Source organism: Loxodonta africana, chromosome 2 (genome assembly GCF_030014295.1).
Source record: "Loxodonta africana isolate mLoxAfr1 chromosome 2, mLoxAfr1.hap2, whole genome shotgun sequence".
Classification (NCBI taxonomy): Eukaryota; Metazoa; Chordata; class Mammalia; order Proboscidea; family Elephantidae; genus Loxodonta; species Loxodonta africana.
In genome coordinates, this window is record NC_087343.1 from 130063146 (window position 1) to 130090124 (window position 26979).

At 39.6% G+C, this 26979-nt stretch overlaps 1 protein-coding gene across 2 annotated transcripts in view; it reads right to left on the reverse strand.

Annotated features, from left to right (window-relative positions):
- Window positions 1-26979, reverse strand: part of MEGF10 (multiple EGF like domains 10) — a 127278-nt gene that overhangs the window by 35296 nt on the left and 65003 nt on the right. For both annotated transcript variants that reach the window (XM_010590254.3, XM_064275630.1), the window contains exons 8-12: window positions 23907-24119; window positions 16402-16576; window positions 10422-10542; window positions 9483-9646; window positions 7167-7269 (exon numbers count right to left, since the gene is read on the reverse strand). In XM_010590254.3, the coding sequence (XP_010588556.1) occupies window positions 7167-7269; window positions 9483-9646; window positions 10422-10542; window positions 16402-16576; window positions 23907-24119 (776 nt within the window). The remainder of the gene's footprint in view (window positions 1-7166; window positions 7270-9482; window positions 9647-10421; window positions 10543-16401; window positions 16577-23906; window positions 24120-26979) is intronic.

Here is a 26979-nt window from a genome sequence, read left to right on the forward strand (position 1 = left end):
GATCAGAGATGTTTGCATTTGCAACTGCAAAACAAAAATACCAGAGAGCACGGCCTGCCTTGGTCCAGACCCCCAAAAAAGAAAATGGAACAAACTCCTGGGCAGAGTGGGAGATCTGGGAGCTTTGGGGCCTTTCTCTGCAACTTTCTTTTCAGGAAACAAGCCCCTCCCCCCTCACTTCAGAGGCCCAACAGTCTGTTTTTATCTGGCTCCCTGCCCCCAAGGCCACACAGACACACAGATACACATGTGCATGCATACATGCTCTGCATTCCTCCATACCGGAAAGGGTCAACTACTGAGTCACCTGCATTGTAGATGATTGGGCTACTGCACAGTAATTAAAGCTCGTTTATTCTAAAGTATTACCTCCCCCTTGAATTTGCACTTAGCTGTCTCAGGGCAAAGGAAGGCAGATCTGCCCTCATTATAATAATTCAGGTATCGTTACGCCCTATGAGAAACCATGTTGGAGCAGAGTAGTCCCTGAAATAGCAGCTCACTTTCTCAGATGGTCAAACTTGGTCTGTCTCTGGTAACTTGGAAAGGGCTAGAGAAGGGGTGGGGCCACACCAGGACTAGATCTGCTTGCTGGGAAGAATGGAGAAGCCCAATTCTTCTCATAAATGTGCCTGCAAGTCTTCTCCCTCCAATGTCCTGGCTGGACTCAGGTGAGCACCCCACCTGTGCTCACACTCTCCTTCCCCCTCCTTACCTTCGCACCATGTCTAATAGTCCCTCTCCCTTCTCCAAGACACGTAGAAGTTGGGAGCCCTGGCGGAGCAGTGGTTAAGAGCTCAGCTGCTAACCAAACGGTCAGGAGTTCAAAGCCACCAGCTGCTCATTTGAAACCCTATGAGGCAGTTCTACTCTGTGCTATAGCGTTGCTATGAGTCAGAATTGGCTCAACCGCAATGGGTTTGGTTTTGAGTTTAATCTATTTTTCATGAGCTCAGTATTTAACTTTTTTTATTCTGGTATGAATGCATCCTTAAGCATCCTCTATTCTTTTGCCAACGGTAATAAGGCTTTTGTCAAAGAAATGTTCCACTGTACCCCACCCTCTTCAGGAACTAGAATAACAAGGCATAGCTGAGGCCGGTCTACAGACTGCTGACTGCCACCACATGGGCCACCAGAACATTTTTAAAATTACAAACCAAGTAAGGCTGTGCACTACACAAGAACTCCTGGCCAAGGAGGAAAGCCAGGGTAGAAATTCAGCCTGAATTTCACCTGTCAAGAAGTACACCTTGAGAGATTTCCAAACCTTTTCCAAACTTGTTCAAAAGGTGCTTTATGAGTTGGTAGTGGCTCTATCCTCCTCCTCACCCACTCTTCACAATCTCGTTCAGTAGGTGTGGGATGGGGACCTGAAATATGCAAGTGAAAAGAGTTCCCAGGTGACTCTGATTTAGGCAGGGCTGGGGACCAAAAGGGTCGGAAGTTCAAATGAACCAGGCACTCCTTGGAAACTCTATGGGGCAGTTCTACCCTGTCCTATAGGATTGCTATGAGTCAGACTTGACACAATGGCAACGGGTTTGGTTTTTTGGTTTTTGGGAACCAGTTTAGAGGCTGCACGCGTTCCTAGACAGCTTGAATGAAATCTTAATCAGCTGTAAAGCTCAGAACTAGGTGTTTTGGCTGACTGAAGTCAGAGCAGAAAAGAGGAAAGAAAATATCTACATGTTTCTACCCTACTCAGCTATACTTGGGCTATATATACATATACATAAAACTTCTAGTTCATTGACAATAGCTGTGTGTGCGTGTGTAGAAGAGGTGTAGGAGAATGGGCCCAGGGCACACCCTATATCCTACATCCTGGATTTTTTTTTTTCACTTTTTTCTCATTTTTTACTGCAACCTGCCTCTTTTTGATATAGTCTATGGGCTAAACATTCTAGTAAATTAAGATTTTAAATAACCACATATAACATTTTCAGGCCTTTTGAAAAACAGTACATTTTTTTTGGAAATAGTATCTGGGATGCCAGATTCAGCACATTTTGAAGACTTATTTTATGAACAGGTAAAATGTGACTATGAATTATAGTTCCTTTAAAAGACAGTCAAATATGAGACAAGTGAAGTTATGAGGAGTGGTGAGTGACCCGCATGGTAAGAAAGCAAGCTGACTTCCTTAGCATATGAGATTAGGGTATGGCTTTCTCAACTGAGTTTTGTCAATTTCTTTGTGAGAAGGGACCCTTATTTCTGGCTTCCAACTGGGAGGCCTAATCAGCTTCTCTCCACAGTGTTCTCAGTGGCTGAGCACTGCCGGAGCCTCTGCGCCATCTTATTTATTTGGTCAGAGGAAGGGCCCAGGGCCCTGTGTTAGACTTCACTGGTTTCTTCACAAAAGCCTCACTGTTACCACACACACTGCTACCCTGTCCAGTGACACCTAACATTTCACCTAGAGCAACAGGGAGGAGAGGAAACAGAATTATTTGCCTCCCCGGGCTTATGTTAATTATTTGGTCCCAAACCTGGTTTCTAAGTGAAAAGCAAAGCTTTCTGGATATTGAAAAAGGTCTTTAAAAAGTACTTATTCAAAACAAGAGTAATGATGAAAAAGTACGTGTCAATCCACTGTTGACAATGAAATGGTGTTCTGTGCAAATAATACACAGAATCTCCTCTTTGTTTTCTTTTAGAAAAATAAAGCATTTCTTGGCCCTTTTGTAGGGCACTTTTTAGAACATCAGTAACCTTCTTTTCCCCTGTGTATGTTTGCTCATACCAAGTGTGTTCTGTGAGTATGAGGGATAACCTCTCTAAAGAAATGTTTATAGTGGGTTTAGATACTTAACTGATGCTTATAGACTAACAGCCCACACAGAAGACCCAAAGAAATAAGTCAGTGGAGCAACCTGGCTGGCCTAGGAGGAACAATGGCTTATAGGCCAGGAAGCAAAAAGATTGCGGGCAAGATGTGACTAGAGGAACTTGAGACAGCAAAGCTTCATTCCCTCTTGGAGAAGTAGACCAGTCACAGATCGAAAGCCAGATTACAAGATTATGTTGTGTGACAAAGTCACTGCATTCCTGCAGGAGCCCGACAGGTCTAAGGCCATGGGATAATTTGTCTTACCCCATGACCCAGACTGTGGAATGCAACTAACAACATTTTCTGGCTGGCTCCAGGACGAATCGTATCTCCTGCTTTGTTCATGTACGCTAGAGTATGTCTTTCACTGTTGTGTTCAGGATCACCTCACATTCTTCTTACATTTATAAGACAAATGTAGATTTGGTGGAATATAGCCCCAAAACAAAGGATCTGTCCCCTGAATCTACCACTGTGGTTATTTAGAAATGAATGTTGGACACTCCATTTGAGAACATCAAGAGCCCTGGTGAAGTCACAAAATCTGATTTAGTCTATGGTGTGATGCAATTTTAGTATTTAGTAACTGAAAACCAAACAAAAACATGGGAAGGTAGAATTTCATGTTATGAAGTCAGAGTTGTCTTAGTTTTTCCAAGTCAAAGGAGAACTACAGGGCCAGGGAATCTTGTGTCTGTGGGTAGCCCCTAACAACAGAAAATGAATTTCATTTACAGTAGCTTTGGTTTGTTTTCCAGAGTGGCTCTCAGAAAGCAGAAATCAAGCATGTGACAGTTTATCTCAATTTACCTGGTCAGAAACCGAAAAAACTCTCCACAAAGTCCAAGGGACTAACAGACACTACTAAAGAGGTGACACTCCATGTTTACAGATTGGAAGACTTAATACAGAGTATTGTCAAGATGGCAATACCTCCCAAATGATCTATAGAGTTAATGCAGTCTCCATTAAAATTCCATCTTTCTTCTTTTCAGAAACAGACAAGGTGATCCTAAAATTTATATGGAATTTCAAAGACTCAAAAAAGACAAAACAGTTTTGAAAAAGAACGACATCGTTGGAGCACTCACACTTTCTGATTTCAAAACTTACTAAAAGCTATAGAAATCAAGACAATGTAGTACCGGCATAAGGACAGACAAATAGATCAATGGAATACAATTAAGCGACCAGAAATAAACCCTCACATAAACCACTGTCTATCTATTTTCAAGAATGTCAAGACAATTTAATAGAGAAATACTAGTCTTTTCAAGAAATGGTGCTGGAACAACTGAATATACACAAGCAAGAGAATGAAGTTGGGCTTCTATTTCACACAATATACAAATATTTACTCAAAATGGATCAATAACCTAAATACAAGAGCTAAGACTATAAAACTCTTAGAAGAAAACAGGCATAAATCTTTGTGAATTTGGATTAGGAAATAGTTTCTTAGATATAACACCAAAAGCGCAAGCCACCAAAGAAAAAATACATAAATTGGATTTCATCGAAATTAAAATGTTTTCTGCTCCAAAGGACACCATGAAGAAAGTGAAAAGACAATCCACAAAATGGAGAAAATATCTGTAAATCATGTATATAAAGGAATTGTATCTAGAATACATAACGAACTCTTACAACTCAAAAACGAACAAAATAACCAAATTTAAAAATGGGCAAAGGATCTAAAGAGACATTTTTCCAAAGATGACGTACAAATGGCCAAGAAGCCCATGAAAAGATACTCCACAACATTAGCTATCAGGGAAATGCAAATTAAAACCACAATGAGATACCACTTCATACCCACTAGGATAGCTATAATAAAAAAGACAGATAATAACAAGTGTTGGTGAAGACGTGGAAAAATTGGAACCATCACATCTTGCTGGTAGGAATGTAAATTGTGCAGCTGCTTTGAAAAAGAATTTAGCAGCTTTTTAAAAGTTTAAACATAGAGTTAGCATATGGTCCAGCAATTCCACTTCTACATATATACTCAACATTTACGCATCCACACAAAAACTTGTACACAAATGTTCATAACAACATTATTCATAATGGCCAAAGAGGGGAAAAAATCCGAATGCCTATCAACTGATGAATCAGTAAATAAGATGTGGTATATCCATACAATGAAATATTATTTGACAATCAAAAGGAATGAAGTACTTATACACGCTCCAATATGGATAGACCTTGAAAACGTTATTCTAAGTGAAGGAAGCTAGTCACAAAAGACCACATACTGTACGAATCCATACAATGTCCAGACCAGGCAGATCTGCAGGGATAGGAAGTAGATTAGTTGTTGCCCAGGGTGGGCGGAAGGTGACTTGGGGGTAAATGAGGTGTGATAATTCATGGGTCCAAGATTTCTTTTTGGGGTAATGAAAATATTCTAAAATTGATTGCGGTTAACGGTTGCACAATTTTGTGACTATACTAAAAATCATTGATTTGTATAATTTAAATAGGTAACTTGTATGGTATGCAATTATATCTCAATTATGGTGTTATTAAAAAAAGAGGTTGCTGGTTACCAGCACTGACTACCACCATCTTCTCATACAATTCCCAGAGGTCTTGGTCTATGCTGAAAGTGGAAGTTCAGCATAACTCCCAGTACTTCCTAGAATAAGTCTGTGTATGGCAGTAGTGTCCAGTGATTAGGATAGCTGGCTCTACAGTGGGAGAGTTTTGGTACAAATCCATTTCCTAAACTCTGAGACCTTGGCCAAGCCACTTAACTTCTCTTGGTCTCAACTTCATTTGTAAAAATGAGAAAATAATATATATACTATCTCATAGAGTTGTTGTGAGGCTATAGCAGGCTCTCAATAAACATTACTTATTTTTATTTCTCTAGACTCTTCTTTGTATGTATTTTTTCTATAAGGTAAGATCACCCTCATCCCATGATTTCCTAAATGTGACCTCTCTGGTATGTAGTCATATGATTCTCTTCCGAAAGATCCATCTTCTAAAAATATGAACCATCACTAAAGAGGATACCTGGCTTGTTACTACCAATTTCTCTTTAAAAGTGCTAGTTGAAAATTGTTTCAAAAGATACCAAAGCACTGTCAACATGAAAACAGATCTCTTACATATCTCCCTCTCTTCTATATAGATGTACATATATTTACATACATATAGACATACATACATACATACACACATATGTTTAGAAACAACTTCAAATGGAAAGTTGTTTTTTTTTTTTTCTAAGTTTTGGTTTATGTAAAGTCAAAGAGACAAACCCGTTGCTATCAAGTTGATTCCAACTCATAGCGACCCTATAGGACAGAGTAGAACTGCCCCATAGAGTTTCAAAGGAGTGGCTGTTGGATTTGAACCGCTGACCTTTAGCAGCCAAGCTCTTACCCACTGCATCAATACAGTTCCTAGTTTAAGGGTTTCACTGTACCAATCAATATTTTACTTTTGGTAGAAATGAATATTCATAACTGTATTCAGTTCATCCCTATGCTCAATAACTTTTCTAGTGCATCCCCATTGGTATTTTTTCTTAAGTGTTTAAAATCCTATTTGTTTTTATTTATTTATTTTTGTCTTTTTAGGATAAGCTTGATTTGATATATAAAAAAGAAGAGCAAGATCCCAATTTGCTTGGACATTTACCACCATCTTCCAAGTATATATATTATGAGCAAAAACTATAATTCTTCCAGGATCACTGTTAGTTTGATGAATTTCCTGCCTGAAACCTTGAAGGCATATGAATAAGGGCACATTCCCACCCTGTGGTTAAAAAATTGGTACTAATCCACTTTGTAAATATGTCATGACTTAAACATTATCACACAAAAAAAAGAAAGTTTAAAAGCTTTTATTTTTAGCAAAAATATTTTAATATCTATATATTAATATTTTATGCCTCACAGGGTAAACCTAGTTATATTCCTACACTTTTTTCTCAGTCATTCTTTCCACAATGCTCAAAAAATACCACAGAGGTCTTGCTGAGATCTTCACAGCAATTTACATTTTTCCCACCTTCCTGGTTGAATATTAACAGTGGGACCTTACACGTGGGCTCACGTGAAATGTCCATGGGGCTCACGTGAAATGTCCATGCACAAATCCACAAAAAGCCATACCTGGCTTGCAGATGAACTGGATTTAGCAATAACATTTTTTGGACAAAAATATGTCATTAATTTACTGGAGAGATTATTGTATTTTCATTTTTTCTGCAAAGTTGACCTGTGTGGGTTTCTCTGGAGTAGCGAGGAACAGCTTAGGTGCTAAGTTGGCTTGTTTCTACTACATTTCCAGTAGTGCCCTTGGATCTCACCTGACCATCCAGGCAGGCAGCGACAATGGCCTGTGGTGGGGTGGCAGCCGTCGGCATGGCTGCAGTCACAGCGCTCAGCACAGTTCAGCCCATATGTGCCATCCTATATTGAAGACAGCATTGAAGACAGGAATGAGGGCACAGGAAACCCCATGATGGGAGACAAAAGGGGCCACAATCAGAACCTTTTAAGACACAGTTCCCTGCGCTTCCGAAGCACCTCCCAATAACAGGAGTTGTAATCACCTCTTCCCATATCTTCTTACTCCCCAAACGTAGGTTCCAGGAGGTCAAGTGTTCTAAAATCACTCATACCTAAAGCCTGACATAGTGCTATGAGTGGTGAAACAAAGAGCTTTTTCTTGCACCTTCATATGCCAGTTAATTAAAAGAACATTTTGTTATTTTATGGTAAGCTCAAACTTATACTCTTTTTTTTTTTTTTTTCTCCTAAAGACATTTTTTTTTATTTAAAGACTTTACAAAACAGTTCAGGGGTCCCTAAACTACAAGTTTCCTAAACTTACACTAGAGAGGAAAGGGAAGGCCATGACCCAGATAAGGAATCTCTAAAATTAAAAAAAAAAAAATTATAGCTCTAATTAAGTTGATTTCTGTAAGTTGCCTATAGGATACATGGAACTACAAAGAAAGATGAAAATCTTTCCCTAATTTTTTCCTGTTTAATCGCCTCTTTTTTTCCATGGAGAAGTGTAAACAACATGAGCTATTTCGACACCTCAGAGGGGATGGGTATGTTCTGGCACATTCTCCTCACTTTTCTCCTCCCAGGTCCTTCTGTTGTCACATGCACGTCAGCTTGGGTGGTCCAGTGGAGACCAGACTCTTCATGGTCATGATAATTTAGTTCATAGCAGAAGAATGTAGAGCTCTGAATTTATAACTCCCACTCAAGCCAAATCCTGAGCAATTGAGGGAGGGCACCACATACCTCCCCACTCTGCCCAAGAACTAAGAGAAACACTGTGTGCCTGTACACCTACTAAGAGGGAGGAATAGGAGAATCAGCATAAAACAGGGTGCTAAAAGGCATACTCATCTGCGAGAAATTATTAGATTAAAAAAATATTAAACCATTTTTGGACTCCACTAATGTTTGGTAGGATTTAGCTCTGCCGTACTGATTTCACACTTTCAGAGTGGAACAATGTGAGCCTTCGCTGGTTTACTAACACAGCTAATATGCAAGAAAGAACAAGATTACGCCAGGGGCTTTGCTTTGTTTACATTCAGATTGGGAGTGAAAAGTGATCTTAAAGTGCATCTCAAAGTACTGATCATTTATTCGCTGGTCAGGGGTGAGCCATAGCAAAGCTAATTTAACTCTGTCCTAGGGATTGGGAAGGCATGGAATAGCCCAGGGTGGGATCCTCCCCACATCTCTAGAAGTGGGTTGTACTTAATGAGGAGGAAGCCCAGGAAGAAAAGGGCCTCGCCTCTGTGGAAGGCCCTTGGCCTGGGGCCCAGATCGATGGGGTCATATTGTTATCTTGACATCAGAGTGCTCTCCCAGAGGCAGAGAAGACACACTATTGAGAGAATGCTTAATGCCTCAGGAGAAAAGAACTGTGATAGGAAGAAAGAATGATGGGAAAGAAGAAAAGAAACAGGTCAAGTGTTATGGGAAGAAACAGAAACCAGCATATTGCTATAGAATGTACTTCCCATTCGTATCCCCTGTCAGCCTGTGGTAGACACAGTGTGGAATTGCTAATGCCATATACACCCAAAGTAGGCTAATGAGATCCAGTCAGAGTTGAACTAAGGAAATCTTTGGAGATTCCTGTGACTCTAGAGATATTTACATTAAAAGACAGCTGTTTCCAAACCTCCTTTCACCACCTCACTAAGCATTTCTGTGACACTAGTCACCAACCCCCTTTCAATTCCCTGCCACTTTCCACTCCAAAGGGTGGGTGATTTCCATTATAATAGAAGCAAAATATTTGGAGAGTTGACAGACGTACACTGGGTCCTTGACGAATGCTCTTGACTGGCTACCACTAAGAGATGGGTGTACTAAGGGCAGAGAAAACAAAGGGTTGAGGGGGAAGAGGGTAGAATTGAAGGAAAAGAAGGAAGCATTTCCCATAAAGCTTCCCTATCCAATTTCCACTTCTATGGCTTTTCCAATTCTATAGCCAATTTGAGGCCAAACACCTCAATTCATCTAATAGTTACTGAGGTTTGGGTCACACTTACCCACTCTAAACCAGGAAACTGTAAAAATCAGTCGACCCTCTAACATCAGCTCCCCCGTAGACATTCCCCTTTGGTGCATTGGTTTGGACATACCTGGCAGAGAAGTTCACATTTCTCCCCGCGCCATCCAGGTGCACACGTGCAGGTCCCATCCAGAGTGTTGCAGGCTCCCCTGTTGAGGCACTGGCATGTTAAGTTACAGCCAAAGCCCCATGTGCCACTGGGACAGCGGATGGAGCAGTCCACCCCGTGCCAGCCTGTCATGACAAGATGCCAGAGCGTGTGAGGGAACAAAGGCAGCAGGGGGTTTTGCAGAGCCTGTCCAAGCCACGTTTCCCTGCAGAAACTTCTTCGGGATGCACAACAGTGCCTCCCAATCTCAGCAGCAGTGAACACTGGCTCTGTCATTTAAGGACACCACCAGAAATGAACAAAAGTCACCCCTGAGGACCCGAACAACTGTGTGTGCTGTGTGATCTGCAAGAATGCCAATGCCAAGAAGCTACTGGGGAAGACATACAAAGTTGGGAGTACTTTTAAGGTGCAGTGATGTGCACCGTGGAACGCTGAGTTTCATTCATATTGGGAGAGTGAAATATTTATATGGCAAGGAGAAGGAAGGCTATGATTGAAGGAACATCCCATCTTTAAAGCAGGACTCTGTTAATCATGCACAATGGGTATCTAGGGTCCTGGCTCCCACAGCACCTACACGTTCTGGCCCTCACATATAATTGGTGCTTGGCTATGTCCTTCAGACCAGCACATTTAGGGACATGAACATATGTCTGTTTCTTAACTCTTCCCAACAGTTCAGAGACTCACAGAATTTTAGAACTGGCAGTGATTTATGGGACCATCTAATCCAGTCCTCTTCCCTTGGCCCATAACAGAGCTGACACTGGATGAGGGGCTTGCTGAGGTCATGCACCAAATACAGCTGGAGTAGATTCCTAGTGAAGGTTTCTTTCCTGTGACTTTAGGAGATAAAAGCACCAGGACCAAATACAAGACTCATTCACCCACTCTTACCTGCCTTGCAAGTGCAAGAACCATCCACAGGGGAACAGACAGCATCATTTTTACAGCCACAGCGAGAGGAGCAGTTTACCCCATAGGTTCCCAGGGGACAAGGGGTAGAGCAGTCAATTCCCTAGACGGTGCAAACAGAAAAATGCATGCAACTTACTGACTGAAGTAAGATCACACAAATACACAAGAATATATCTTGGAGATGCTAATTAGACTTCCTCTCTAATTTTAACATATTGTACTGCAAAGAATTCTACGATGTCTCTACAAATCTTAGACATTCAAGAAAAATGATAGCTGGACTGTTTTGTTGCTGTTGTTAGTTGCCATTAAGTTGGCCCCTGACTCATGGTGACCCTATGCACAATGGAACAAAACGCTGCCCAGTCCAACACTACCTCATGATCATTTAGGTATCAGGCTGCTGTGATCCATAGTGTTTTCACAGGCTGATTTTTATAAATAGATCACCAGGCCTTTTTTCCTAGTCCATCTTAGTCTGGAAGCGCTACTTAAAGCTGTTCAGCATTATAGCAACACACAAGCATCCATCGACAAATGAATGGTGGCTACATATGAGGTATATTGGTCAGGAATCAAACATGGGCCTCCCTCATGGAAGGCAAGAATTCTACCACTGAACCACTAATGCCTTCTGGCCTTGTTTAGAATATGGTATTAAACTGGACCCCCCCCAAAAAACCCTGCTGCTTTTATTAGTTCTGCTTTGGTAGCAAATAAAAACCCCTTGTCTTTGTTCAAATAAGTAGATAATTAACAATAAGTTGTAGCTATAAAATTACTGTTAATAAATAAACATAAATATTAACTATGCATTAAATCATGATGCTTCCTAGACTTCCTTGTACAGTGGGTGAAGCAAAACAACAGAACCCATGCTCAGCTAGCACCATGATTCAATTTTTATCTGACAGTGAGTGTTAAACATAGATATGGGCTCCAAAAGGTGACTGGAGTCACCTCCTGTGAACACAGAAGCAACTTCCTTAAGACAAGACTAATTCAAGTGGGGCTTAACCAAAAGGTAGTGACGTAAGTTAGAAAGCCCTGTAAAGATCCTCTCAGCTCTATGGCTTTATGATCTACCAGTTACATTGTGTGTTCTGAAATAACCATTGGCATTCTTCGTAGTTTAATGTTCTCCTTTTTAAAATGGGAGGAAATAATTCAACAATAACCCATTTTCCTTTAAAATAAGGATTCCTATTCTGGGGTTAAGAAATCCTAGGCTCAACATAATTAAGGGCATTTATATAAAACTAACAGCCAACACTATTCTCAGTGGAGAGTGACTGAAAGAATTCCCCTTGAGAATGGAACCAGACAAGGATGCCCTTTATCACCATTCTTAGTCAATATTGTACTGGAAGCCCTAGCCAGAGCAGTAAGACAAGAAAGGGAAATAAAGCACATCCAAATGGGTAAGGAAGAAGTAAAGGTATCCCTATTCATAGGCAATATGATCCTACACATACAGAGTCCCAGAGATTACACAAGAAAGCTACTGGAACTAATAGAATGATTCAGCAAAGTGCCAAGGTACAAGATCAACATACAAAAATCAGTCAGGTTCCTCTATACTAACAAAGAGAACTCCAAAAGGAAAATCAGGAAAACAATACCATTTACAATAGCCCCTCATAAAGATATACTTAGGAATAAATCTAAACAGGGACATAAAAGACTTATACAAAGAGAACTAAATATATCACTGCAAGAAACCAAACAGAAAAACATATCATGCTCATGGATTGGAAGATTTCACATTGTGAAAATGTCAATACTATCCAAAGCGATCTAGAGATACAATGCAATCCTGATCCAAATTCCAACAACATTCTTTAATGAAAAAATGAATCACCAACTTTATACAGAAAGGAGAAAAAAAAACCTGGATAAGTAAAGCATTACTAGAAAAGAAGAACAAAGTAGGAGGCCTCACACTTCCTGATCTCAGAACCTGCTACACAGCCATGGTAGTCAAAACAGCCTGGTACTGGTACAACAACAGACACAAAATTGAGGCCAATGGAACAGAATTGAGAACCCAGAAGTAAATCCATCCACCTATGGACATCTGACCTTTGACAAAGGGTTGAAGTCCATTAAATGGGGAAAAGATAGTCTCTTCAACAAATGGTCCTGGCAAAACGGAATATCCATGTGCAGAAAAAATGAGACAGGATCCATACTTCACACCCTACACAAATAACCAACTCAAAATGTATCAAAGACCAACACAAAACCTAAAACTATAAAGTTCATGAAAGAAAACATAGGGCCAGAGGTAGGGGCCCTAATCTATGACATAAATAGAATGTCAAGCATGACTAAAAATTCATAAATTTCAGAAGATAAATTAGATAACTGGGACCTCCTAAAAACTAAACACTTATGCTCATCAAAAGACTTTACCAAGAGAATAAAAAGAGAATCTACAGACCGGGAAAAAAACTTTGGCAACTACATATCAGATAAAGGTTTAATCTCTAAAATATATAGAAAACATTAAGAACTCAACCACAAAAAGACGACTCAATCATAAAATGGGCAGAGGACAGGAACAGACACTTTACCAAAGAGGACATTCAGGCAGCCAACAAATACATGAAAAGATGTTCAAGATCATTAGCTATTTGAGAGGTGCAAATCACCCTGCAAGAATGGTACTGGTCAAAAAACAAACAACAAAACAATAAATGCTGGTGAGGCTGTAGGGAGATTGGAACTTTCATACACTGCTGGTAGGAACATGAAATGATACAACCACTATGAAAAACGATATGGCACTTCCTTCAAAAGCTAGAAATACAAATACCATATGATCCAGCAATTCCACTCCTAGGTATATATCCTAAAGAAACAAGAGCTGTCACAAGAGCAGACATATTCACACCCATGTTCATTGCAGAATTATTCACAGTAGCAAAAAGATGGAACAACCTAAGTCCCCATCAATGGATGAAAAATAAACAAACAATGGTACACTGACACATGGAATACTATGCAATGATGACCAGCGATGATGAACCCTTGGAACATCTTCAACATGAATGAATCTGGAGGAGATTATAATGAGCGAAATAAGTCAATCACAAAAGGACAAATATTGTATGAGACTACTATTATAAAAATTCATGAAAACATTTACACACAGAAAGAAACAATCTTTGACATTTACCAGGGAAAATCATTAAATAGGTAGTAGACCTGTGTTAACTCTGGTGAAGGGAAAGTCGATAAACAATGTAGGCGTACTTGGCACAACTTGACCAAGGCAAATAAAGACACCAACAGGAATGCAAAAAAAAAAAAAAAAGGCAACCACAGTAAATACTATAACATATACAACCCTACAACAACAGTAAAAACAAAGAATAATTTAGAAGCAGATACAAAGGTAGACATGTTTGGAGAATACAGGTAGGAAGGAATATAGGAGTATACTGAAGTACATATATAGGTTGGGCTGTGGATATTTTTACATACATACTTGTATGTGCGGCATGTATATTCATACATATAACAGAGCACACTGAGGGCACAGTCTTAAAAGCTTCCTAGATACAACCAAACACCTCACAGGACCAAGTTGCTGGGGCAGAGGGCTAGAGACCAGGGTCATGGAGGACGTCTAGGTAAACTGGCATTATATAGTTTATAAAGAAAATATTCTACATTCTACTTTGTTAAGTAGTGTCTAGGGTCTTAAGGGTTTCGGAGCAGCTATCTAAGATACAACTATTGGTCCGGAGCAAAAACCGAATGAAGCAATTAATCCAAAGGACTAATGGACCACATGAACCACAACCTCCACTAGTCTGAGACCAGAAAAACTAGATGGGGCCTGGCTACCACCACTGACCGCCATGACTAGTATTATAATAGAGGGTTCTGGACAGAGCAGGAAAAAAATGTAGAAAAAAACTCAAACTCACAAAAAAGACCAGACTTACTGGTCAGACAGACACTGGAGGAACCTTCAAGACTATGGTCCCTAGACGCCCTTCCAACCCAGAACTGAACCCACTCCTGAAGTTTACCTTTCAGACAAATATTAGACAGGTCTATGCGAAAGATGGACAATGAATATGGAAGACCGAAGAAGAATTGATGCCTTTGAATTACGGTATTGGTGAAGAATATTGAATATACCATGCACTGATAGAAAAACAAACAGCCAGAATGCTCCTTAGAAGCGAGGATGACGAAACTTTGTCTCATGTACTCTGGACATGTTATCAGGAGGGACCAGTCCCTGGTGAAGGACGTCATGTTTGGTAAAGTAGAGGGTCAGTGAAAAAGAGGAAGACCCTGGAAGAGATGGATTAACACAGCGGCTGCAACGATAGGCGCAAGCATAGCAGTGATTGTGAGGATAGCACAGGATCAGGCAGTGTTTCATTCTGTTGTACACAGGGTCACTATGAGTTGGAACTGACTCACAAGAACAACATAAAACAATAACACCCATAAGGAACATGCTCCTTAGAACAATCAAGTAAAAGAGCCCCAATGGGCAACGCCTGCCCAAAAGCAGACGCGACTGCAGGAAGGGACAGGAAAGCCAGATAAATGGAAACAAGGAAGCTGGGGTGGAAAGGCAGAGAGTGTTGACACATTGCAGGGATGGCAATCAATGTCATGAAACAATTTGTGTATAAATTACTGAATAGGAAACTAATTTGCTCTGTAAACTTTCACCTAAAAGCACAACTAAAAAAAAAAAGACAGAAATCCTGGAAACTGTAGGCTGAGGTTGTAGGCAAAATTCTACCCTTTAGCATATATGCATTTTTGTAGAGTTCAGATTTTTAAAGAAATATAAAAACTTATATACAATTAACCATAAAATAAAATACATAATAAATACTAAATTAGATTTTAAAAAAACAAAACAAAACCCGTTGCCTTTGAGTCGATTCTGTCTCATAGCGACCCTGTAGGTCAGAGTAAAACTGCCTCACAGAGTTTCCATGGAGCTGCTAGTGGATTGGAACTGCTGACCTCTTTGTCAGCAGTTAAGCACTGTGCCACCAGGTCTTCAAATTGCATAGAATTCGAGCAAAAACTGTCAACAATAATATGTATCATACTTGGAGAAATAATTTCCTTGTTTATAAAACATTGTAAAACCATTACTTACAGAATAATCATGATACATCACACTTCACATATATTTATATTAAAAATTAATGCCATATAAATATTTTTATCAGCTTTCCAGTCATCATTCTAAGGTAATTACTTGTATCTTTATTAGCAATTGTCTCTTTATTCTCTTTCTCATTAACGATGTGATGATTTTATCATATTCATTTACCTCAGAAAAAGCCATGCAATCCCAATCCTAGATATATAGCCAAAAGAAGTGAAAGCTGGAACACAAACAGAAACCTGTCCACCAACGTTCGCTGCAGCACTTTTCACAATAGCCAAAAGGTAGAAACAACCTAAATGTCCATCGACAGATAAACAAAATGTGGTACATACATAGAATGGAATATTATTCAGCCATAAAGAGAAACGAAGTCCTGATGAAGCGTGGATGAACCTTGAAAACACAATGCTGGGTAAAATAAGTCACTCGCAAAAGGACAAATACTGTATGACTTCACTTATATGAAATAAGCAGATATATAGAAACCAAAGCTTATTAGTGGTTACCAAGGGTGAGGGAAGGGGAGAGGGAAAGTTTTTCCTTGGGAGGCCCTCAGTGCATGTTAATGGTGATGGAATAATCAGAGAAAAGATGAGAATAGCAGTTGTGCAACATGAAGAGTGTAACCAATGTCACTGAATTGTACATGCAGAAACCGCTGAGTGTTTGAATGTGTATATTTGCATCACAATAAAAAAAACAGCACCCCCCACACCAAAAAAGGTCATGGAACTTGCAGTACTGATATGTTCCACATCGTACCCCTTTTTTCCTTCCTCTAAAGTCCAAGTCACTCACTTTGAATCCAGGGGCACAGGTGCACTTTCCAGTCACACTGTCACAGTCAGCCCCATTTTGGCAGCTGCAGATCTGTTGGCAAGATTCCCCGTAGAATCCAGGAGAGCATGTCTCATTACAGTAGAGCCCAGACCAGCCTGGCTTGCAGGCGCACTCTCCAGACATGGGGTGACAGCTGAGAGACATGGATGAAAGGAACAAGTCACTCTGGGGTAAACATGACACCCAAGTCCTGTGCAAATGCTGTTTTAGCCATGATCACTAAATGTGTGGGTTAAGCCCATGAACAGTAATGTAAACTTCATTCCCAGGCTTGGAGCGATTTCATTAATTAGCCGCAACCTGATTGATGCTGCAGAAATGTTGCATGAAATCAGCACTGTGCACTAACAGGATGACGACTGCAAACACATCCCTCTGTCTGAAATCCATTTGAATTGTCTTAAATTGAAAGCATTCATTTAATAAGGGATCAACTCTATGAGAAGATCTAAAGAACTGCACCCACTGAACAATACCGAATCAGTTAATCAGGGTGATGTTCAAGGAACTACAAAAGCAGGCCTAGGCTCCAGTACTTGGTGATGGAACAGCTGCTTCTACCTGAAACAGCAGTTGCATTGACAGCCAGGCAGCCAGCTGTTGCTCCATAGCAAATGGACACATCAGCTGCACTAAGATGCACACATTAGTGAAGTTAACACAATAGGGCCCTCTGTGGCACTCTGTCTCAAAACACATGTGCTTCTCAGCAGAGGAAAATCTTAACAATCAAACTAGCTCTGCTGACAATTGGAAGGCTGTTTAAAGACGGTCTTCCTCCCCTGATGGAGGCGAAACCCTCACCTTAAGTAGGCCCACAACAAAATCCACCGTCAGCATCTAGACATCACATGGCTGTTCTCATAGATTTTTCACTTTTGAGAAAAATGAGGAACTGGGAGGGTTGAAGATTGAGGATGGCATCTCAGTCTCCCACTACTTGGGTGACTTCAGTGTGACCACAAACCTCCCTGGGCCTGACACCCTTGTCTGTCAAGTGAGGAGCTCAGGCATACTCAGTACTCTCATTTCCTTTTTATTTTTTTTAAAGAAAAAGCCTATGGGATAGCTGGTTTGTTCTTCATTTTCAGGAACGTATTTACATATATGTTTAGGCCCCTGCTGCAACTAACTGCCCACAAGGAGCTACCGCAATGTCCATCACCAGCATACTCAAAAAGCCTGGTGTGAAGAAAAAGCAAAGCAAAACTGTGCATTTGAGATGGTTTCTTGGGTATAGAATATTTGGAATTCAGAAGACAAGGGTCTGAGTCTCAGATCTTCCACTTATCTGCTACGTATCCTTGGGAAAATCACTTATCTTTGGGCAAACACCTACCATTTCCTTAGCATCTCAAACTTAGCATGTCCAAAACTAAACCCTTGTTTTCCCCTTTCTTCCTTCCTCACTCAGTGTCTGGCCCCAATTGATTCCATTTCTGTAAATGGCACCAGCAGTCCCTCAGTTTTAGGTTTCACTTCCCAGAAACATAGGGGCTATTCTTGATAACTTCTCCCTCTTCTCCCATATCTAATTAATTCATCATCACTAAGACCTAATCAGTCTATATTTTAAATCCATTCACATCTCTTCATCTTCATTGTCACCATCCTAGTCCAACCTGATCCCATCTGTCTTCTAATCTCCTAAGGGTCTCCTGACTTTTCTCCCTGTATCCATTCATACCACACCATCGGAAAATTAGAGTGTATCACATCAGTCTTTGCCTGAAAACTCATCAAATTTCACCAAAAACACAATAAATTATTAAAAAAAAAAACTCAACAAAGATTCCCCACTATGCTTAGAAAAAAATACACATTATTTAATATAGCTACGGTGTCTATAATATTTATTGCCTAAATCAGAACATCTTTAATAGTAAAAGAGGAGCTACCAGTAATTACACCATGACAACAGGCCAAAACTAAACTACCCCAGAAAAACTGGGGTATACGATCACCTTAAATATAGTCATAGGACCCCATCACCTGGCCATTGGCTACTTCAACCTCTTCTTTCATCACCACTCTCTCTTAATTACTATGCTCAACTCCACTCGACTCCTTTTAGTTTGTAACAGCAGCAACTTAAGGGCCTTCACATAAGCATTCCATATGCCTAGGATGCCATTCTCCTACTCCTTGCCTAGCTCTCACCTTCTTATATTCCAGTCTCAGCTTAAATGTTTCTTCCTTACGGAGGCCTTCCCTGATCACCCAAACTTAAATTAGTTCTCTCTTGTTATTCTCTTTCAAAGCACCTTGTTCTTTTTCTCATCTTACTCACCACAATCTATAATCACATATTTACTTTTACCTTTATTCCATGTCTTCCTTCCCTTTTAGACTGTGAGCTCCATGAAGGTAAGAATTAGGTCTGGTTTATTACCTGTTCCTGATATATGGTAGGCCCATAAAAAAAAAAAATTATCTAGTAAAAATATCACAGTTCTTATGCAGCAAAGTCTGACTTCTAGGATCTTGCTTTCCCACACTAATCTGTTCTTCCTTATATCTCTGAGTCATCCAGCAATATTAAATTATAATCTGTATATCTGTATTTGTCTCATACACTTTGGGTGTGTTATCAGGAGGGACCAGTCCCTGGAGAAATACATCAGGCTTGGTTAAGTAGAGGATCAGCAAAAAAGATGGATTGATACAGTGGTTAATGTGCTCAAACACAGGAATGATTGTGAAGTTGGCACAGGACCAGGCAGTGTTTCTTTCTGTTGTGCATAGGGTTGCTTTGAGTTGGAACCGACTTGACGGCATCTAACAACAACAACAACATATCTGTATTCAAGGGCAAGATTTCCTATTAAACTAGTCTTTAAAATGCTTAAAGTCTTGGCTTAAAGAGAATAGCCATTATTCGCTGGCAACACTCACTTATAAGATGCTTAGTTTTTTTTTTTTTTTTTTAGGGTGATGTTATAGGTGAATGCACAGACTAGCCGCTAGCATTTTCTGAGCACCGAACAGGTGCCAGCACCAAGCCAAGCACTCTATGTGCATTACTGAATTTAATCCTTAAAAGTTAGGTGCCATCGCCATTTCAGTAAAGAGGAAACAAAGCCCTAGAAAGAGTAAATACTTGATTCAAAGTCTCACACAAGTAGTGACAGAATCAAAACTTGAACCCAGCTTTGATTTTTTTTTTTTTTTTACAGGAAAGAAAAGGAAATTTGATAGCAGTCTGCTGGGGGGACTAGATATGAAAACGGATGGCTAAAATTTAGGATACAGTACAGATAAAGGAATCAATAATGCAGGATCAATGAAAACCCATACTGTGCAAAAATCAGAGACAAATTTATATTTACTGACGGTCCTAAGTTTGCGGAAAGGAAAAGAAAAATTTCAAGTGATGGAATAATTAAAATAGTTTATCTTATAAATAACTCACTGTAAAATAAAAGACAACTTAGTAGAAAAATATTTCTTTATATTAGAAAGCAGAAAATAATATTCATGACAAAGACTTAAATGCTAAACAAAACAGGCAGTTTGAGGGCAGGGAGTTGGCCTAAGTGAGAGACAGACAGAAATTGATACTCAGGGCCTCCCAGTGAGTGTCAGTGCAGCACACTGGTTCTCAGAGTGATTGACACCAAAATTAGTGTTCTGCTATCTGTAATTAGATGTAGGAAGCCAGTGCACTTTGAAGGCATTTGATGGGTTCTCATGCAGGCAGCTTAATTGGCAATAAGATTTCCGTATGATGTTAGAGCAGAATATTGGAGGCTGAAGGGTGATACACTCACTACCTGTTTTCTTTCCAAAGAATGGAGTGTTTTGTATATACGAGTATAGGATTATGCACATATAGGAATACATATGATTTTACACACACATATATGGGAAAACTATAAACAAATATCTTAATAAAATTCTCTCTTTAATAGTTATGACAAGCGTTCTCTACTATATGATACTGGCTAAAACAGAATGAGTCATTGAACTTACTTTTATGTTGCTAATGCTCATATGTAATGACAATTAGGTGGCATTTGCAAATAGGCACATCCTGATTGCTCACAGTTATTAGATGCCTTTACTAACAACGGCTAATATACATATCCTATGTGGGCTCTTATTAAGCCTCAAATTTCATTTTCCTGTTCGAAATTATTTCCATTGTAAAAGTTAGTTTTTAGTTGAAAAGTCCTGGTCACAGTGAATGTCCATAGGTTTATTAATAGTGCTATAAATTAAAATCTTAATATTATTTATGCTGTTGTTAGTTGCCATCGAGTTGACTCTGACTCATGGCGACCTCATGTATTACACAGTAGAGCTGTTCCATAGGGTTTTCTTGGCTGTAATCTTAATGGAAGCAGATCAATAGGCCTTTTCTTCTTTGGTACCAGAACCACTGAGTGGCACAGAACCACTAACCTTTAGGTTAGCAGTTGAGCACAAAATGTTTGCACCACCTAGGGACCTAATATTACTTATACAAATATTTAAATTTATTTCAACCCTATGGTAGATTGCAAAATCTTTGCAGCTCCTCCCATCAAAAGGTGGAGTATATTGAATCTGAACTTTGTTGTGTGGCTTGCATTGGCCAAAGGGGCATATCTTAGTTATCTAGTGCTGCTATAACAGAAATATCACAAGTAGATGCCTTCAACAAACAGAAGTTTATTCTCTCACAGTCTAGTAGGCTAGAAGTTCAAATTCAGGGTGTCAGTTCCAGGGGAAGGCTTTCTCTTTTGGCTCTGGAGGAATGTCTTTGTCTTCATCCTTCCCCCAGACTAGGTGCTTCTCCGTGCAGAAACCCCGGGTCCAAAGGATGCGTCCTGCTCCCAGTGTTCTTTCTTGGTGGTATGAGGTTCCCTTGTCTCTCTGCTCACTTCTCTTTTTTATATCCCAAAAGAGATTGGCTTAAGACACTATCTAATCTTGCAGATCTCGTCAATATAGCTGCCGCTAATCCATCTCTTTAACATCATAGTGATAGAATTTACAACACATAGAGAAATCACCTCAGATGACAAAATGGTAGACAATCCTATAATACTGGGAATCATGACCTAGCCAAGTTGACAGATATTTTGGGGGGACACAATTCAATTCATGACAGGGTATTAGGAAATGTGGTACAACGAAAGGCTTGGCAAGTGTTTGCATGTTAGGGCTTGCCCTTACTCTTGCTGCCTTTGGAAGCCAGTCAACATATAAAGAAGCTCAGGTTAGCCTGCTAGATGTTGGAGACATGTGGCTCAGTAGCCCCTATCATCAGCCAAATGCCAGACATGGAGTGAGGATGTCCAGGACTAATCAGCCTCTAGTTGATCTCCTGCTGAACTCAGGGAGACCAGCAGAAGAACCACCGGGATGAGCCCAGCTCAAATAGACAAGCAAAAACCATCAGCTAATAAACACTTTTTGTTTTAAGCCACTAGGTTTGGGGTGGTTTTTTGTACAGTGGAAGCTAACTGATTCAAACCCCTACCCAGATGTAACACTGTAAAATATGTACCTTCATAGAACTCAAAATTTATCTAAAACTAGCAGTTTGCATTGTACTAGTTATCTCACTGATTATAATGAAAACTTTTAGGATGAATATACATCATGAATTTTGAAATAGCAAAGTTCAACCTACTTGATTAAATGGTAAAATGAAGACGCTAGGTTTTCAACTAATACAAAAATTCTCTCACTTTTGGTTCAAAGGAAGTTTGTGTTTCTAGGAGTTTTACGTGTAAGTCCAAGACATAAAAATTAAATAGATAACTTCAAATTCAACAAGAGTCATATAATGGTCAAAATTAAACTGTTTTTAATAGAACATTTTAAAAGCTACTCTTAAAAATAGCTGTCATTATTTAGGAAATTACTTAATCATTCTAAATTTTCTGATTATTTGGTATTATTAAACATATTTTAGTGTTCTTTTGACCTACATGGTCATCAAATAATTCCATGTACTTCTTTGTTAAAACATACATGCTTATGTACATATGACTTAAGTCAAAATTATCACAGTATTGTTGTCAATTGAATAACTCTCCACGTGCCCCCGCCATTAACATGGTACTCAGTTCCAACAAAAAGAACACTTTCTCTGCTTCCACAATTCTTCTCATAGTAGAGCTCTTCCTTTGTACAGGTTTATTACTCCATTTGCTTTCAGGCACTGTTTATATACAGGAAAAGAACATACCAGTATAAAAAAAGTTCTTAGCTTCTTATGTGAGGCCTATCTTTTGCTGTGACAAGACTTATACTGCAAGAAAGGCAGCCAGACTCATGACTTGTCCCTACTCCTGCCAGCTCCTTAAACATTGGAGAGTTTTGTTTTTGTTTTCTAAAAGCAGTCCTACAGAAATTATTCATCTTCCCCCCCAAATGTTTACCTAAACTTGTTATTTAAAGAGTGGCAATATTTTCCAATGAAGACAATCAAAAGTTGCCTAAAGTGACTTATAAAATTACTTGAGATCCAATGAGTACACTTCTTTGATACCTCCCACTGGCACCTATTCCAACACACACACACACACACACACACACACACAGAGCTAAGTCCACTGTTTTGTTCCCAACAATGGTTAAAAGTGGAGACCAACCACAAGCTTCTGTTTACTTTTAACATTTGTGCATTTGAGATTTGACGTGACCACAGCTATCTTTCAGAAGTATAAATGAAGTAACAGCTGTGCTGAATGCAAATAAAAGTAATACTAGTAACATCTGAACTGCTCTATAATGCACTTCATTTTTGTCAAACTCAACTTTCCCAGCAGTCTGAGTTATATGTATCTGCATTCTAAGTTGCATGTGTCCGGTCCTTGGGGGAAGGAGAGGAAAAGAGGGCGAAGGAAGATATTTCAGGCATAGACAAGGTATAGTAGAGTGAGTGGGATCATGGTTTCCCGTTCTTAAACTCTTTGAGAGATTTTTGAGCTACAAGACTCCTGTGAGTTCTACGTTAGAGTAATCAATCCTGAAAACATATTTCACATGTGACAGCCACACATGAAGTACTTTCACAAAACCTCCACTGGTAAACTTCCTCTGTATAACCTTTTTTTCTTCAACAGATGTGCTGTCAAGTAAAAGATGTTGCAGTGACAATAATTTTATATTTTTACATACTAAACTTGGCTTATAGCTCCTTGTCTCTTGTTACATCTTTGCTTTTAAGGGTATGTCACAGAAAACTTCTCATAGGGGGAAGTTTTGCTAACCTCAACAGATTTAATTTTTACCAGTGGCCATTAATAGGGAATAGAATTTAATATCTACCAAAAGACCATCTGACATGTTCTGAGTTGGGCCACCACCCACTATGTGAAAATATTTTCAGTTTGCTTCGTGGTTCCTGACCATGATAACGCAGAAGCAGGAAGGGCCTTGTGGTGGGAATCTCTCTGCTTCCAAATACTGCAGACTGAGGTTAAGTTTTAACAGGACACATCCTTCCTGGGGTGGCCAACACTCACCTATCAGTGTGGTCTGGGTGGCAGGGGCACCGTTTGTCACACTTGATGCCGTACAGTCCCTCCACACACAAGCGCGCTTCGCAGTGTTCCCCAGCAAAGCCTGCTTCGCAGAGGCACGCACCGCTTACGTGGTAACACTTCCCACCATTGACACATCGGCAGATCTCAGTGCAGCGAACCCCATAAGTCCCAACAGGGCACTCATCCTGGCACCTATCAAGCAGGAGACAGGAGTAGAGGATAGATTAGTTAGTACCAAGTGAAAATAAAGACTTGATTCTAAATGGCTTTACCGTGTATAAATTGAAACTTCTTTCGTGGACAATCATTTAATGAACATGCTGTTGTAGGTAGGAAAAGCATCATGATTAATTACTCCCTGACAACATGATGCTGAGTGAAATAAGTCAGTCACAAAAAGACAAATATTGTATGATCCCGCTTTTGTGAAATAATCTGGAATAGCCAAGTGTATAAAGGCCAAAGTGTATTATTGGTCACCAGGGGTGGGTGTGAGGAAGGGGAAAGGAGGACTCAATGCTTAGGGGACACTCATCTTCTGCGAAGGGTGATGTTATAATTTGGGAATGGGCGAGGGTGATGGTTGAACGACATGATAAACACGTCAAAGAAGTGTACACGTGAAGATGTTTGAGATGTCAAATATTTTGTTACATATATATTTACCATAATTAAAATAGTATATAAAAAAGATTAATGACTCCAGCTACATCTATGTAATAGTAACAGCAGTACGATCTGTTGGAAGAAAACATAACAAAAATGAAATAAAATTATAAGCTTGTGACACAAAGCATCTTTTTAAACCTAGTGCATGCCAAAGGTATATATATACGGCACTGAAATAAGTACCAGGAAAAGGAAACAAGAAAATGCCCAAACATTAGTAGCAGTCCATAAATAAGACATTAAAAAAAAATATGCCCTTCCTAATCCAAAGAGAAAACTCTGTGGCAAACGTGAAACTAAATTTTAATTTTCTTGGCTTTCATGTTGACATTCATTTTTAATCTCAGCCACGTTTCTCCTCCTTTCGAAGTAGAATGGTAATCGCTGCTCCTCATTTAGAAAGTTAGATAACTAATAAGTCCTCTTTAGATCTGGAGAATTCTGAGCTACCAAAAACAGATGTCCTTGATTCCAACCTGGGAAGCCCCTGGCAGTAGGTTGTAGGGAGGCTTGAAGTTTCCTAAAAAATTTGGCAAGTGGGACATTGTCCTCCATTGAGGAGAAGGGCGGCCAAATGGTAATGAAAAAAACATGAGACTACCCCAAATCATGTTATCATCTTTAAAAAATGACCTAGAGCCCCGTCCCAGTGGAACGGCATGCTGGGTAAGGTGAATGAGGTGGGTTGCTGAATTGCTGGGAACTGTGACGAGAAGATAATCACCCCTCCATGGAAAGCACGAATACGACTTGCCCAGCCAGGTTTCTTTTTGGCTAGGTGGTGATTTTTTTTTGCTGAGGTGACCAGGGCTGTCTACAGCAGAAGGAAAGCTTTCTGCCAAGAGAGATGGTGACGGGTCTCATCTAGCAGAGCACTCCCCACAAATAAGGCGCCCTTTGTGAGACTCAGCAGCCACTTCCCATGTGGCTCCAGACAGAGTAAAAAATGTAGGTCAGCACTGCATTCTTCAGATCTGTATATGCAAGCAGTAAATACATGATAGAGTATTCAAGTCAAGTTAAAAGAAACAACAAAGGGGCAGAAAAGCAAACATTTTTCACAAAGCTATGCATATTTCTAATGACAGGGTGAGATGACTAACAATACCAGGGGTGGGTGAGATTCTATTTAAGTGTAGAGGACAAAACTTCAGAATCCTTTGATAGTTTCTGGTTAACTCTGACTGTACCAGTTACCAGTTGCCATTGGGTAGGTAGATTCTGACTCATAGTCACCCCATGTGTGTCAGAGTAGAACTGTGCTCCACAGGATTTTTCGATGGCTGATTTTTTGTAAGTAGATTGCTACGACTTTCTTCTGAGGTGCCTCTGGGTGGACTCAAACCTCCAATCTTTCAGTTAATAGCTAGAGTGCATTAGCCATTTGCACCATCCAGGGACCCCGCTCTGAGTCTAGCATATATTTAATATGGTGGAAACAAGGAAAAGGAACTCTTGCAAGTTTGGTTTCACAGATTTTAGACATCTTTAGGTATGTTTGTTCCAAAAGGCAAAGTCTTCAAATCATCTCCTCAACAAACCATTAGAAAAGTTCTGGAGTAATTAATTTTTAGCATAAAATCAAATGTGTGCTTTAAAATGACACATGCATATACCTATTTTTAGAGCCATCTTCTTAAAAGGTACTCTTTATATTTAACCTGTCAGAAGCTTTACTAAGCCAAGTTACTTAGTTTATTCCTTAAAGATGTAAACTTACAATAGAGGAATGCTAAGGTAAAGTAATTTGGCCTTATCATGGCTTCTGCTGGAGGCTGGCAAGACAACTTTACAAGCTATCTGTTCAGATCCTCTTGCAAGTCAACACCAAAAAGAAAAGAAAATGGTAAAATACCAGCACTTTCTCTCTCCTACATGGATTTGAAAACAAGCCCAAACGTTAAGCTCTGGACCGTCTCCATGATTTTAAGTCAGTAAAAAGCACAGCTCTAAAAGTGGTTTTATGTGGTACAGATAGGAAGCCTGGGAAAGTGTCTGCTACCAAATTACAGGGAACCATTATGTATATTTTATCATATCTTGGCAGAGAGTTCCTTTTCTCTGTGAAAAAGAAAATCCATAATAGCTGGTCCTGACCCATATTTACCTCTTTAGCCTATAATTAAATATACTGCTAATGTGTGTTCTAAACGGCAAAAAAACTCATTTGAATTTTACTTTCAGGGACTAAAGTAGCCATTATGTAAGCTTTTCTCTGTCTTCTCTCCCTCTGTTTTTTAATGTTGCACTTGTAAGAGAATCCTGCTAACAATAGTTATGTCTATTTCCATCTACCAAACCAAAATGGTAGGATATCTTTCTAGAAGTAGACATTTTTCATCTTGAAAATAAATGCATTCATGAAGCAGCTTATGCCTTTCTG